Raw genomic sequence first — 15,487 nt, 5'->3', positions numbered from 1 at the left:
TCAAAAAAAGGAATACAGCAATCAGTGGATGTGTTCCATTAAAAAAAAAAACTTGTCTGTTCAAACAGATTTGCTGGAAAGACAGAGAAAAAGTCAAGTTAAACAGTCATATTTGAAGTTTACTGCAATGCTGCCGTCTCATATTCAAGTTTGAGCTTCTTAATTTACTTTTTTTATGTTATCTAGCCCAGGTTCCTTGTATAGACGACCCTCACAGCTTGTATAAATAGTTGATCGGACGTTGAGCAGTTCAAGAGATGTGCAGTCGTGTTGTGCAGTGTTTACAACTGGACTGATGGGATGGACAAACGATTAATAGAAAATATAATGGCCTCACCCTTTGTTTTATTACAGAACTAGAGATGAAGGCCACAGGCTGAGGGGAGCGCTGCACATCTTTCCCTCTCTGCAACACGGGACTTTCAATTATACATTAGGGATGCTTGGATCCAAGATGAATTTACCCCCAAAGGCCACGTGTCTCCTCATCACTGAGCGCCTCCTGAAGAATGATTTAAGAGAACTATTTATTCAGCACATTAGAAAACATTGATGAGAGTGCACGATAACTCGCTCTGACTGTTAGATGCGTGTGGGAGTCAACAAGGGTGTGCTGCAGTTTGTTTCAGGTAATAAACACATTGAAAGACACATTTTAGGGACGTGAGAGCACAATGTGGGACCTTTAAAACAATTTATATATATAAAAAAATACAATTGTACAAATGTATTTTTTTCCCCTGCAGGTGAAAAAGTCTGGCAAACAGAGTAAAGGTGCATTTAGTACATGACAGTGCTTCACGTATTCCTTATAAATGTGGTGCTTTTATTTTGTAAATCCTGAACGGTAGTAGTGATGTTAGCTTGACGCCGGTGCTCCGTGAGAGCAGCTCCCGGGAGTCCCGTAACAACGGACATATATTTACCTTTACCTGTTTTACGAGATTCATTCAAGGTTAATGAGAGAGCGATAAACATTTTCTGGAGTGGGAGGGACACACGGTACGTTTTCTGCTTCTCTTTATCTGGACGGAAGTTAATCAGTGATGCTAGCTAGCTTACACTGCCTGCTTTTACACTCAGACAGCTCGGAGGAATAACACTGAACACGTTTTGGGCTCGTAAACTTCCAGAAACTGACATAAATGTGGCGTATCAGTCATAAATATAACGGTTTAATTGTGAAGTTTATGTGAATTTAGCGTAGCTGTTGTCTAGGAGGCTAATACCGACGCATGCTAGCTGGAAGCTGCATGTTTAAAGGTCGATCATGTAAACAGTGAATTGGACGTGAGTTTATTTCATATTAAATAACAGGAAAAGAGCTGTTAAATAGCCCCAGTGTTGGTTAGGATTTGTTCATCCTCTTCTGTTACGTCGTCTTTGAACAACTCAAAAGTAATATTTTACTAATTAAATCAGAGTTGGTGCATCTCTCTCCTGATTGGCTGCTTTTCATAGCAGCTGTCAAACGAGGAAGTGCAAAACACAAACAACAACAAAGCATCAAAAAAGACTAAACATTAGAAATGTCAATTAAAAAACATTTAAAGAAGACAACAGAGACTCTAGAAAGCATAAAAATGCCTGATTGTACAGTAAAGCTGCAATCTGTTCATCAATAAATCCATTAGCTATAAACACAATCACCAGCTATTCTAATAATCAATTAATTAGTGTATTGGAAAAAAGTAGAAATTCTCTGTTTCCACTTTCTTAAATGTGAATATAATAAACGTGAATAATTTTGGGGTGCTGATAAAAAAGACTTTTGTTGTCTTCAGGAAACACTGATCAACGTGTTTCATCATTTGCTAACAAGTTATCAACCAAATATCGATCAATCAGAATAATAATCGACTGTGATCGTTAGTTGAAGCCCTGTTTCAAAACGAGGCCCTGACTGAGCTGTTGTGACAGTAGAGGGGAGTTTGTTCCAGAGCATTGGGGGCTAAAACACTAAAAGCATGGCCCCCCCCCCTTTTGTTTTAAGCCTGAACTGTGGGGTGTTTAACAGTAGCTGAGGGGTCTGGCTCCAGGATAAGTGCTTCAAACTTCTGAGATGTTGAGCACAACCAGAAAGTAAAGAGATTTAAAAGTAATCAGGCCAAACTTAAATTGAGTTCAGGCAGGACTGGAGTGTTTGTGTGCTGCCGTACTGCTGGGTTTTGAATAAATTGTAAACAGGCAATTGCTGCATTGTTTAGGCGAGTGAATAATGAGCTGCAGTCGTCCAGGAGGGAGAAAATGATGTGGAGGATTTATTCAGCTGTATTTTTGGGGCGCACTTGCAAAATTTTTGATGTGTAGATAGCAGGATTCAGTAGTATTATTCTAAAACAGTTCTGTTAGAGATATGAGAGATGATCAGGACCCATAGCAAGGGTTTTGTACTGAAAAAAAAGGGTTATTTTAACGCATTTCCCCTACATGTAGCACTCTGTACAGCTCTACATCTGTTGTAGGGATTCTGGAAATCGTGGAGTCGTACATATCAGGGAAAAAAAGTGCACGCTTCCTGATTTCTCCCCCACAATTTTAAAAATTCAATTTTGCTTGCGGATGTGCACACACGGACACGAAGTTCTTCTTATTATAGTACTTGTCTAATCCATAGAAGTTAAAAAAAAAAGACACACATTGAAAGACACACTGTGATGTGAGACTCCATTACAAAAATGCGCAGTAGCTGCATAATCCGTGTCTACACACTGCTGCCAAACACGTGCAGACCGTCACATTAGTGCGTGGATTACATACCTACAACTCGCTGTGCATGTAAGGCCTGGAAAACAAAAGAGTTGCAACATCTACACATTCATTTCAACTGTCTGCTGTGATATTTGCGCCTCCATTTCTCCCTGAATCAGTACAACAGAGATAAAAGTGCAAAGATATCGTGACCCACAAAGCCCCGGTAGCCACGTATGGGAAATATGCCAGCAAGCAGCCCAATTAAGGACTCCATGCTTGATGGCGTTTGCGGCGATTTGGAAGGCGCCCTAACCACTTGCCCCAACATACTCCCAAATTATCAGTTGAGACATTTTTAACAATGTGTATTAAACAATGACAAGGGTTATGCTCCTTCAACTCTAATGTTGAAGAATTTGGGCCGTCTGTAACTCCTCAAAATAATGTTTTTAATCACCCTGATATTTCCTGGTTTTATGAGTAAGTGTTTCAGTTTGGTGTCTCAGTTCAACATGGTGATCAGTACAAACATATATGACTCCACTATCACTACTCAACACTGCCTAATATGTTTCGCTGCTAACTTTTACCGTGTTCTTGTCATCGTATCCTGTCCGTGCAGGTGTTCAGGATGACCGTCCTGAACCTGTCCTTCGCCGCGTGTGGCTTCCTGGGGATTTACCACCTGGGTGCCATGGGGGCCTTTCTCCGCCACGGGGATAAGCTGCTGGGCTCCCTCAGGGCCTGTGCAGGGGCTTCGGCCGGCGCCTTGGTGGCCGCTGTAATGATCACGGCTCCTGACAAGTTAGAGGTGACGTGTACGCCTCCTCGTTCAGTGCACAGACTTTAAACGTGGTAGTGCAGCAGAGCAGGGGTTAACAAAGGATGGTTGGAGGAACCCTCTGGGGTGTTCGAGGTCCCTGAGTAAAGTAGAAATAGACATTTTAATAATGTATCACTGTCTCAGTGATTATTTCTTCTGCTGTAGTACTGACAGTTATGTAAATTGTGAGTGCAGAATTAGAGACTTTCTTTTCTGGGATATTTAGCATCAAAAATTTGACATCGCAGCATAACCCACAGTTTCCTAAAAGTGTGTGAAGTAACATGCAAAAATCCTAATATTTGAATAACTTTTTTTCAGAATCACACATTCATGAAAATATATTCGTGGAGATCTTCAGTTATCCAGATTCTGGTGTATATGTCTAGAAAGGCAGAGTCAAGGGCAGCTACTAGAGATTATGGAAATGGAAATTCACAAAACTGAAAAGATTTAGTTGAGTGTGTGTGCTGATGTGAAGATTAAACGTACTATTGTGGTGTTTTAATTCGTGGGAAAGAAACTATACAAGTCATCACCATGTTCATTGTTTCATTGGTGTTGTTTCTTTCAGTGTATCATGATTAACACTTCAAGACGACACTTCTTTTTCTCTCGTTCTCTATATTATCCACTGATTTAAATCAGTCACCTACATTTGCAGATGTGGGTCGTACTGGAACAGATCACCAGTCGTTCCACACACACAAACGTGAAGCAGTTTCAGTCGTGTGTGGGGCGTGATTATATTGCTGTGATATTGTTAACCATCCCAATGTTTGTTTCCTTCTTCCAGCACTGTAAAGACTTCACCTACAAGTTTGCTGACAGCGTGAGGCGACAGCGGTTCGGTGCCGTCACACCAGGATACGATTTCATGCTCACGCTACGGTAATCGCTCTGTAATTACTCATGTAGACCTGAGCATCCGTCTGTGTTGTGTCATAAATAGAGTAAATTATCTGATTTTATAGGAAATCACAGGAGAAGATCGGAAGATGTAAAACCAAAATATCTCAGCAACTTTTGAATGTATTTCCATCAAGTTGCATGGATGTGTTTGTGCCTGCACTCCGAATGAATTGTTATAACGTGAAGATCCACAAACCTTTTTTTTTTGGTAGCATCACAATATCGGAATACCTGCAAAACTATTTGCATTATGATCACTAAACTGCAGCAATGCGTCCCTCTAAAGTCCAAGCATGAATCAGATTAACAGGCTAAAATGCACTCCTGCTTCCTCTTTGTGAAGTCTTGCAATCAAATTTTGAGATTCATGATGCAGACATGCAGATAGACACAACCTATAGATGAAAACTGAGACAGTTCTACTGTTCACAAGTTGTTTCATAACCATTTTCGTGCACTTAGGCTTGTTGAGAGTCTCAGTTTAGTTTCAATGATCACAGTTTTTCCAACTTGTGCATCCCACATTACAGATATATTCACTTTTGTTGCATTCTGTTTCTACCTTTGTTCCTCTATTTTCAATGCAGCCTTTATTTTTGAATACTATATTGATGCTTTGTCCATAGATATTTAATGATTATTTGCAGCTGACCTTGAGTGAACATGAACAAAATATAAGAAGAAAGAGAAGACAGAGAGAAGAAGACATACCTTCTGCTGATATGCAAAGTAGTTCATATATTTATTTTTATCTTCATGAGGACATTCTTAACAAGGCATTTGTATATGTCTGATTAATTCCGTGAATGTAGAGATTTTGCACTCACAAAAAAAAAAAAAACATTCATTTGCAATGTTTCCGTTCGACGCCAATTAAATCAGACTGTGAGCTGACTACATTGTTACATCCTTCATTAGTATGCTTTGGTGAGTCGGTATATATCCAACAGCTTGTGTAATAATTACATGTTGCTGTATACAACGCTGTGTTTATTGCGCCCTGTGGGGATATTATTAATAAATCCCTGACAAATGAGCATCTGTGTGTGGAAACTCTCCAGGGAGGGAATAGAAGAGATTCTGCCCAGAGAGGCTCACAGTCTGGCCGCTGACCGCCTCCACGTCTCAATAACACACTCCGAAAGTGGCAAGAACCACATCGTATCGCGGTTTACCTCCAGGGAGGAGCTCATAAAGGTACCCCCTCCCTCTACACATAAAGCTGATACTTTCAGTTTAAAACTCTATCATAAATGTTTATGATTGTTTTACGTCCTTGTTTTCCTCCAGTCTGTAGCTTACTGTTTGTTTTTTTTTTACTGCTTTGACCCTAAAGTGACACAAGACTTATTAAATGAACGTCTGCGTGCTGCATGTCAGTGATGGCGTAGTCGCATGTGAGAGCCAAACTGTATCCATCAGTCCTTTAGTTGACATTTAAATCCACATTTAGGTGCAGACGATGAACTCCTGCTGATTTATCGTTTGTTTCATGTGGCTGATTGAATGAGTTTTACTAACTGCGGCCCTGTTTGTGACTTCTCCAGGCTCTTCTAGCCAGCAGCTTTGTGCCGGTCTATGCTGGACTCAAACCAGTGGAGTTCAAAGGACAGGTAAGGGTTTGGTCACTGTGCTGGGTAGATTCACTGATAGGTACTCACTGCTTGAAGGCTTTTGCTCCAATGTGGTTTGCACCCTAACTACTCCACAGCACCTCTAATTCCATCAGTTCTCCCATACAGCAGCTAACTTAGTCATGTTAGTAATAATAGTCAAGATGACCAGTCAACTATGTGCTTGTAGCAGAAGGGTTTGTCTACAATTCCTACTCCGACTCTACTTTTGGATTCTGGCTCTTAACAGTTCTTGATTTCAGTTGTTTGAGGGGCAGATGGTTAGAGTTACTAAACCAGCTTTCCACTGCAGGAACAAAGCATGAGCAAACATTTACTGGAAGGCCCTCCTAACCAGCCCTCTTGGTCTCTCTGCCGCCATTGTTTTGTAAGATCGGACACCTTCGACTGTCATGTTAACTCTTTAATAACTTTAGCTGTTGATGACGTTGCTGGAGAGAGTGTTACCCAACAAGGATGGAGAAAAAATGGTTCATGTTGTCCTCTCCAATAGAGCTGGACACGAATAGCCGACTATTCGTTCGCTGTGCTGGAATCAGGATATCAAACTTGAATTCTGCAGCCGTGGCGGAAACAATGCCGTCACCACTAAACTAAACACAGAAACTGGTCTTAGTAGCCCAATGTGGCCTGTGCGTCACGTCCACTCCGGCCCGTCTGAGCCTTAGCGCACTTCCCGCCTCGTCGGACATAGTACACACCCGCCACCGTCGCGCGGCACCCACGAATATTTGGGATATATCGTCATTAATTGGGGCCGAATGTCCGGAGATCAAGAATTGCTATTCGGACCAGCCCTACTCTCCAAGTACTCCCCCCCCAAAAAAAAGACCCAAAAAGAGGATCTACAGGTTTCTGCAGTCGGAAGACACAAAGGTTCAGGTTTCCCTAAAATGTCCTGCAAGTACCTGCAGGTGAAAATGGCTTTTTGTTGTGGAAAATGAATCTCTCCTGGTGTGAGAGAAGTGGCAGACCATTGCTGCAATCATAGAAAGTTGTGCTATAACTGCAGTGAGGTCACTTCAGTCAACTGTAACATGCATTAAGAAGCAGAATAGCTACTGAACGTTTGGGATGTGTTTGCTGTCACTGGAGAGAAAGTCAGACAACACATGCAAAAGCACTTTTTACAGTATCAGTCTGGGGAAATTCTGAAGTACAGTTTCATGTTTAGAAATTTCTCTCTTATCGATTTTATTGGCAGAACAAGAAGGGCGGACACATAACTGGACAGATGGTTTAATGTGGTGGTGGATAGGGCTGCAACTACTGATGGTTTTCATTGTTTATTGTCTGCTTTATTAGATGATTAGCTGTTCGGGCTATAAAAGGCAAATACAGTTGTGAAAAACTGTTTTTTAATATCCAAAACTATGCATATCCAGTTTTGTCCACAAGCCAAAGATATTTTTTATATTCAAAAAGGAGTAAGGAAATGAAAATATATTCACACTTTAGAAGATGGAATCAAAGGATTTTGATTCTTTAAAAAATGACTCAGACTGATTATTTGATTATTGGAACCACTGGTTGTAGCTCTAGTGACTGATTACTTTAAATATGGTTTCTCAAAATGGCAAGATACATTCCTAAAAGGTTCTTAGGCCTCTTTACATCCACGACTCACGGTTGGATTCATTCAGTTTGAGTCCTGCTGGTTCTTACACTACTATGGACTACGAGGGCACTGTTATTAAAAACACCTGCAATTTCCCTGCAAGCAAGTCAGAATATCTACTGTGGAAAGTACCAATTTGGAATCATTCTGTGGGAGGAAATGAAATTTGTTGAGTTCATGTCCTCACCCACTCTTCCGCTGACCTTTTATGTGTTTAATGACAAGAACACACGGCTTTACTTGTGCGCTGGATTGTCCCTAAAAGCAAACAGCGAAAGTTCTCAAAATCTAAAAATAGCAAAAACCTTTTTCTTCGACGTCTTTTGACCCGGAGGACTGGCAGTCTTTAAACATTTTCTGTGTTTCATTAGAAATGGATTGATGGAGGCTTCACTGACAGCCTGCCAATCCTCCCCGAGGGACGAACCGTCACCGTGTCTCCGTTTGCCGGACTGCAGGATGTGTGTCCTGTCCACAGGGGGCGCTTCAGCACTCAGCTACGACTGGCCAACATGAACATAATGGTGAGTGCCGTCAATAAACTGGTCTGAAATGGGAAATCTGACACACCTGAGAGTTCTGGGTGTGTTTTGAAAAACGCTTGTACGATCCATAACACCTTGCCAAAGCATCTGCCAAAAGATTGAAGAAGATGATTAATAACTGATGAAAACTGTAACTCCCTCACATAAACGCCACTTGCGCTATGTTGTACAATAAAACAAACACACCACTGCACTCAATTTTTAATGGTAGCTTTGAGCCGCTGGAAATTGTGATCTATTGTGACACATCACATCAGTGTCGCTCCAGCTGCTTTCAATCGATCAACACCACGACGCGGGCTGCTCGGCTAACTGTTGACTAGGTAGCTATCTGGAACACTGCTCTTGATGGAAAAAGGGAAAAGATGGAGTTATTGCAAGGATAAAGGCTGTCAACCTGAACACTGCGATGATGCACTGTACACTCCATCAGCAAGCATTCAGTGGTTTGCAGACTCGCCGCTGTTTCAGTCTGAAGCGCAGCGACTGTCCTGAGGGGAAGTTCTGCGGCAGGTGTTCCAGCCACACAGTGAGGTGGATTCAAGAATCCTGGTAGACGGTGACAAAGCTGCTGCGTTTATTTAAAAAACGGAGGTTTTGAGAAGAAAAATGGGAGACGGATTGGTGTCACAGCCTAAAGAATTTTGTCTGTGGATGCAGTACAGAAGGCTCCTCTCACCTCGTTGCACTGAGCCAGCAACTTACCCAGTTTGAATACTGAATCTTGACACTGGAGCTGCAGCAGCTTTACTGGTCAGGCAGGACAGTTTTGAACCATTCTTTCACAGAGGTTTTCTATACCCGCTACACTGACTGACTGCACTAAAGAGTAGGGATATTTCAGTACCAAGTTGGTGCCAAAGGTCTGAAAACACTTTTTTTTTTCTACTACTAAAAGCAGTCCAGGGAGCCGACTGGAGATGGTGTCAGCAAACGCAGGTGGACCAAAAAATCTGCCACAACTTCTGGAAAACAGAAACAAAATTCATGCAGACATGTTTGATTCAAAGCAAATGGAGGAAACACCTCTAACTTTTCCAAATTACTTAAAAGCTTCATCCAGAGTTTTTTTTTTCTAAATGTTGGAGTTGATGATGAAATACATTCATATTTTTTGCTGTGGTATCAGTACTGACTACCAAGTTTCTGTTATTGTTATATTCGTACATTTGAGCCTTGTATTTGCATTTCATCATTTCCATATATCAGTGTTTTTGAGTTGTGTAGTTCTTTAAACCCAAATTACAAACCCATGAAGGCATTCAGATAGTTAGACAATACTTGGGATACATTGTTAGTTTGACTGTGCATTTGTTGGTTAAATATAATAGAGATCACCACATCATTATACACCATCTTAAAATAATTTCTAGAGCAATAAAAATGGATGAATCTGCAGATGAAAATAGTCCCCAGTAAATGTCGATACAGTGGATCCTTTGTGGCCTCTATGTGGGGAGATGGTTTGTGTAGACTTTTGATTACAGCTGGCTGAAGAGCAGCTCCAGACCCCAGCTGTCCTTCATCATGGATGATTGGCCTGGAGCTCCTTCTCCCCGCCTACTGTCCTGCCTGATTGGACCACCTGATTCCCTCCACCAATCAGACTGTAGCAATCAACACACCAGGCTTTAAATCTGCAGCCAAACTCTCAGAGCGGCTTGTTACGTAGCTCCTTTGTAGTTGAGTTAGGAGTTACTTGTTTTGTGTTGTGCTGGGGAGTTGCTACCTCGTCTTCTTTTTGGCTTTCCTTTGTTATTCTTGCTTTGACTAGTTAAACAACACCCACCAGCCCTGTTGTCTTTGCAGTGTTACCGCCTTTTTCTTTTGTTCATTATGTCGCTAAACAATAACCTGCTCGACCAAACCAAGAACATCTGGTTTTATCGCTTCCCTTTGCCCTAGCAGAGCTGACATGTAACACATCGACTGCATTCTGGCTTTAAGTCATCTATAACCAATCACTGAGTCAAACATTAAATATCTTCATACATGACTTTTGAGGAGTTTTTCCCCCCACAAGTCTCCACCTTTACTTACCGACACCATTCTGGAGCAACTTTGATCTCCAGCGCTACTTTTGGTTGCACAGAAAACAACCACAGCCACGTTTTCAGAGTTTTACTCCTGGTTCTTGTGACAGCTATTGTCTTTATTGCAGTCAGTGTGGAGAATGATAACCTACATAGGGAAGCAAAATGTCCCTGTCCTCAGATGTGGGTTCAGAATACTACTGTGAATGAATCCGCCAAAACTCTCCTTTGCCAGTAAGAGCACTTGAAGCGGTTGCAGCTGGGGAAAAAGAATCACTCAGCCAGTCCCAAGCATCAGTGTTCAAACAGGATAAGTTCCTGGCTCAGTGCAACGAAGTGAGAGGAACCTCCTTCCTTCACTGCATCCACAGACAGGTTGCTCACATGAAGGAAACCTGTAAGCTGAGGGAACCATGTCAGCGACTCTCTTCTTCCACTTTATTTTTTCCACAACTGCGGCGGTTTTGTCACCAGCTCGAAGGATGGATGTGCAACCTCCTTCGATAAATAAGTGGAGGCGGTGGAGGGAGTAGAATCTGTCCACCTGGCCAATTTTAACTTGTCACTTCATGCCTGAAAAAAAGGCTTTTGTAAAGTCTGGTTTGAACTCAGATCTCACTGTGTAGCTGGAACACCTGCTGCAGAACTTTCCCTCAGGACAGTCGCTGCACTACGGAGCGAAACAGCAGCGAGTCTCTGCATAAAAAAAAAAATAAAAAAATCCGCTGTGATCACAACAGTAGTAAAAACGGAGTGAAGCTCTGTACTTTTGGATGCAAGAGCTTGGTAACACATGTTCAAGTTGACAGCGTTTATCATTGAAACACCCCCCATTTTCCCCTACCAGCAGTTTTTCTAACCTGCATTTCCTTCACGTTTTCAGATTTTTGGTATCAAGTCGGTACCAAAGTATCTCTTCCTGTGTGTGTCTGATTGTATTTATAATGTAAAAATAGTCAAGAACCTCTGCTACAAACAGTAATTTCTCCATGTATGCTATTCATTGTCTTTAGAAACAGTAGTTTGGAGTTATGCTTCACTTTCTCTCACCAGCTTTCTTGATGTAAACACAGTGTTTTCCTTGGTTCCCTCAGTTCTCCGTGGAGAACATCAAACGTCTGAACCAGGCTCTGTTCCCTCCATCCAGCGGCACCATGCACTCCTTGTGTGAAGACGGTTTTGCTGACGCTGTGAGATTCCTAAAAAAAGAGGCCTGGATGAGCTGACATCCCCTCGTGAAAACAACTGACACCATCATGATTGAATTTTCTGTATTTTACTGTATTTATTTTTAATAAAACTTTTAAAAATGAACCCATGGACTGCTTTTCATGAGAACCTTCAAACACATTGATCCCGCAGCTCTGTGTGGACGGACTGATCTGTAAATATCACCTGTGTTGGCAAAATCCCAAAGATGTCTCTTTTTTTTTTTCCAGCATCAAGGCCTGAGTGGATATTTGTAAAGCTGGGCATGAAAGATGGTGTGTGTCATTGTGAGCTTCAGTCAGATAAGTTTTATCACATACACATTCTGGCTCTTTTCCTCTATATGACAGCAGCTGAACATGATGAAAGGCCCTCATGTGAACATGGACTCATCATCAATTTTCCAAGGAGGCATTTAATTTCCCCCAGCTGGAAGCAGTGAGGAAAAAAAAAAATATTGGATATCCATTACCCACTTCACAGGAAGTCCATGCTGCCGTCATGGATGTTGGGAGCTCCCTCAGGGCCGCGAGGAAGGAGCATCATCTTTGATGTGCCGTATGTTTCCGCCGGGCTTCTCCGCTGCTGGGTTACTGTTTGATTTCCTCCAGCGTCTGGAGACGTGAGCAGGTTTTCCATCAGTTTTCAGCCAGTTGAACTGGTGTGCGAGAGCAGCTCCTCCCTCAGGACACGTTCTGTGGAGACGTACAACCTGCTGCCTCGCTGAGGAGAGTTTCACCTGGAGGGGTTTGGTAGATTTATTTGGCTTTGCTATAGCACACAGTCAGATAAAATGCAGTTACGCTCGAAATTATTCATACTAAATGCCAGATTTTTGATATATAGGGATTTTTTTTTTCTGCCCAGAATACTTCTTTTGACTGGAAATGATATAAACAAGAGAAAAAAAGACAGATATTGTGTTAATGGTGTTGGTAATACACATTTCAATGTATTTTTACTCTTCAGATTTGCAGGACACTTACTTTGTGATCTTGCTTTCTTTGTTTTGTTTTGTTTTTTTTTATTCCAACTTTTGGATTTTGATCAACTAGATGGAAAAAATCTACAACATTGTCTGTATAGCAGGGTTGTTCTTGTGTGCTTGCCGGCTGGTTATTGAAAAGTTGTGTTTTTAAGCATGGCATATTATCTGCACTGAGCTAATGAGGGTGGGAAAAACAAATGGTATTAAAAAGTCTTGTTTTATTGGTACCAATAATGAAGAACCCTCTAGCCAAAGAAGGTAGCTGTTTGTTTTCTGTGGTGTTGTCTTTAGCAGGGAATTATCTATTGTAAAGAGAAAGTTGTTGTCTCCGTGGATGAAACTGTCCCACCAAAACAAGTTCCCCTTCATCACCATTTTGCACAGTCACAGCGTCCTTGGCTCATCTCCATCCAAGACAACTGTGACTGGTTAAGAGAAACAGCAACGAGCCAGAGTTTAAAGAGATTTCTCACAGTGTTGAACTCTTGCTGATGCTTTGCACTGCGGTCGCTGACACTTGGAAACACTTGCATGTGACTTTATAGCCTTTTCCTGTCTGGAGAGCAGCCACAGTGCGCAACTCTCTCTCGGTGATGGACCCTCATAACAAGCTCACTAAAACTCTTTCGTTTTAGCCATGGCTTGCAACTGACTGGAAAACCACTGAATCAGCTGTTTTCAGTTTATTATAATGTTTTAGAACGTGGCAGAAATTAGCAGGAAAATGTGAAATTATGTAGAAGCTGCTTTCAAGGAATATGAATCTTTTTGCACATGGCATTTTTAGTCAAAATTTAAAAATAGTTGTACAAGTAGTTCAGATATATTCACTCTAACACAATGTCTTACGGTTTCTGTCATCGACAGCCAGAAGAGGCCCATTGGTCAAATAAAAACACCTTAGAAATTAAAATTTGGCAACGTATGAATGATTTTGGACGTGTCTGAACAGTAGTAATTCATGGGATGTGTAGCAGGTCGGGACGCACAAAAAAGTCAATTGGCGCCAAGCCCTGAACCCAACAGGACGTCGGCCATTTTGAAAAAACGGTCAGAATTTTGCGATTTTCACTCATTTTTGGCCGTTGATGGCCATTTTCAAAATCTATCTCCTCCTAGGAGGAACATCGTACACAGTTGGAGTTTGGCCAGCACAAACTGTGCGACGTTGTGATTAAAAGTTATTAAAACGTTCTGCAAAAGTCTGACGGTGTGGAAATGGCAGCCCGGGCAGTTTGCATTAATGGCCATTGTGCCCATATTGTTGGTGTTTTCGGCATTCAACGGAGTGCCGTCGGAAGGCCGTTTCATCTACACCTACAAGATTCAGTGGGCAGGTGTAGCAGGTCGGGACGCACACCGACTGTCTCAGTCGCACTCCCGCGAGAAGCGAGGACCCGACCAATGCCGCTTGCAGCTTTAATTCATGTTGGACTTACTTTTAATTCAAATTCTTTTTGCAGTTTGTGAAATACAAAGTAATGGATGGAAGGTCCTGTCCAATGCATTGTACCTGACTGTGGTTTGATAAACGAGCTCTGCTGTCTGTCAGAAGCTCGGAGCATCTTAAAGCCAAAAAACTACAAGGTTTACGTTTTTAACTGCATTTATTCTTTTGAAAGTCTCATTTTAATGTGACATAGATTAGAAAATAAAACCGACTGTTCCAACACTTCTGGCTGATGGGATATTTTAAGGTCTCCTATCTGCTCTGATCTATGGTGACTGTGTTGTTTGTCACATTTAAACACTGCAGATCTGATGACAGAATGACATTCATAATAGATGAAGTGCGTGTTCATGAATATGATAGGAACTGTCACGGCTTCATTTTAGGTTTAAAAGTGTGCAAGTCTGCCTCAAGCAGCGGCTGCATCAATCAAAGTTCCACCCAGAGACGTTTTTCTTTTTTCAAAATCTGCAAGATTCAAGTTATATGCTGTTTACCAGACATTAAGCTGTGTTGTGGCTGAACAATTAAAAATATTTGTTTGAATCTATTACAGATACAGTTTGCAAAATCAATGACATGTCAAATGATATTAAATAATGTGATGAGAGGGCAAGAAAGTGTTTCAGAAAGGGTTATGTATTATGTTGTTGAATCAATCAAATGATGGTGTGAAGTATCAAGAAAATACATCATTAACATTTATAAAGATCAAAAATGTCTTAAGCATGTAAAGCAAGAAGAACTCACAGAGAGATGTGCCCACCAGTGTCTCCCCACTGGTATTATGTAAGCCCACCTGCAGCTTCTGGTAATGAGGCTCAATTAAGGCTTCCCTTAAATTACAGTTTCCACCCGGGGCGAAGATTCCCCCGCTTGTGTTTTTTTTTTTTTTCTACATTATGTTCCAGCTTGTCGTGTTGGAAAATTCACTCTCAGTAATGAAACACTGAAGGGGCCCGCTGTCTGGACACAGGCCAGCTAAAGCAGCTCATTTGTTAGTGTAATTATTCAGCTGTTGACTTCAGTGTACGGTACTGAAAAACTGTAGACTCCCGCAATGTGTTACGACTGTGATAAGCAGGTTCAGATCCACTGAAAAGCGGAGAATGTCAGTTCATGGAAGTGAACATTTGTCATCTGCGAGCTGCACTGTTCTCCAGTCCTAAATGAAAGCAGCGTGAAGTGATTCTACAACAGTCCACAGAGGACGGACCGAACAAAACCCTCTCAGGTCTGCTTTGTATGCAAGTCACACGCGTTGATGTGCTGCGATTCCGTCCACATCTTAACTCATTTTGGGAAATATGATTGTGGCTTGTAACCATTTTAGATTTCTGCTGAGGAACAGTGCTGCTGGGAGATCCGTCCAGCAGGTATGATGGCTGCTTCCACTCAAAACAACACACAAATAGCTCCCAAACTGCAAAAGCAAACCTTTGATTGCTGGGGGTTTAGGTAGAAAATTAGGTTTATTCTTCAACAAAAACACTAATTTCATTATAATAAGTGCCTCTGTAGAAGGTAACTGGACTTCTGTTTCATCTCTCATCCAAGAGGCTTGTTCAGTTTTAACTCATG

The 15,487-nt window shown here is 41.6% G+C and overlaps 1 protein-coding gene across 1 annotated transcript; it reads left to right on the top strand.

Moving 5' to 3' along the window:
- The first annotated feature begins 850 nt into the window (after positions 1-850).
- On the top strand, positions 851-11,573 carry pnpla4 (patatin-like phospholipase domain containing 4). The gene is made up of 7 exons (XM_008284093.1): positions 851-1,002; positions 3,317-3,505; positions 4,314-4,408; positions 5,491-5,626; positions 5,977-6,042; positions 8,053-8,205; positions 11,354-11,573. Exons 2-7 carry the CDS (start codon positions 3,326-3,328, stop codon positions 11,483-11,485), a joined length of 762 nt encoding a protein of 253 aa, XP_008282315.1. The 5' UTR covers positions 851-1,002; positions 3,317-3,325; the 3' UTR covers positions 11,486-11,573.
- The last annotated feature ends 3,914 nt before the right edge of the window (positions 11,574-15,487 follow it).

Source organism: Stegastes partitus, unplaced genomic scaffold (genome assembly GCF_000690725.1).
Source record: "Stegastes partitus isolate 25-593 unplaced genomic scaffold, Stegastes_partitus-1.0.2 Scaffold345, whole genome shotgun sequence".
Lineage (NCBI taxonomy): Eukaryota > Metazoa > Chordata > Actinopteri > Pomacentridae > Stegastes > Stegastes partitus.
Note: the sequence above shows the minus strand (reverse complement) of the source record. Positions and strands in the feature narration are given on the sequence as shown.

What these genes read in the sequence shown, in the direction of transcription:
- pnpla4 (XM_008284093.1), top strand. Translation starts at nt 3,326, where the DNA reads ATGACCGTCCTGAACCTGTCCTTCGCCGCGTGTGGCTTCCTGGGGATT. An exon ending in CGGCTCCTGACAAGTTAGAG is followed by an intron (nt 3,506 to 4,313) that starts GTGACGTGTACG and finishes TCCTTCTTCCAG; the next exon opens with CACTGTAAAGACTTCACCTA. An exon ending in CAGTGGAGTTCAAAGGACAG is followed by an intron (nt 6,043 to 8,052) that starts GTAAGGGTTTGG and finishes GTGTTTCATTAG; the next exon opens with AAATGGATTGATGGAGGCTT.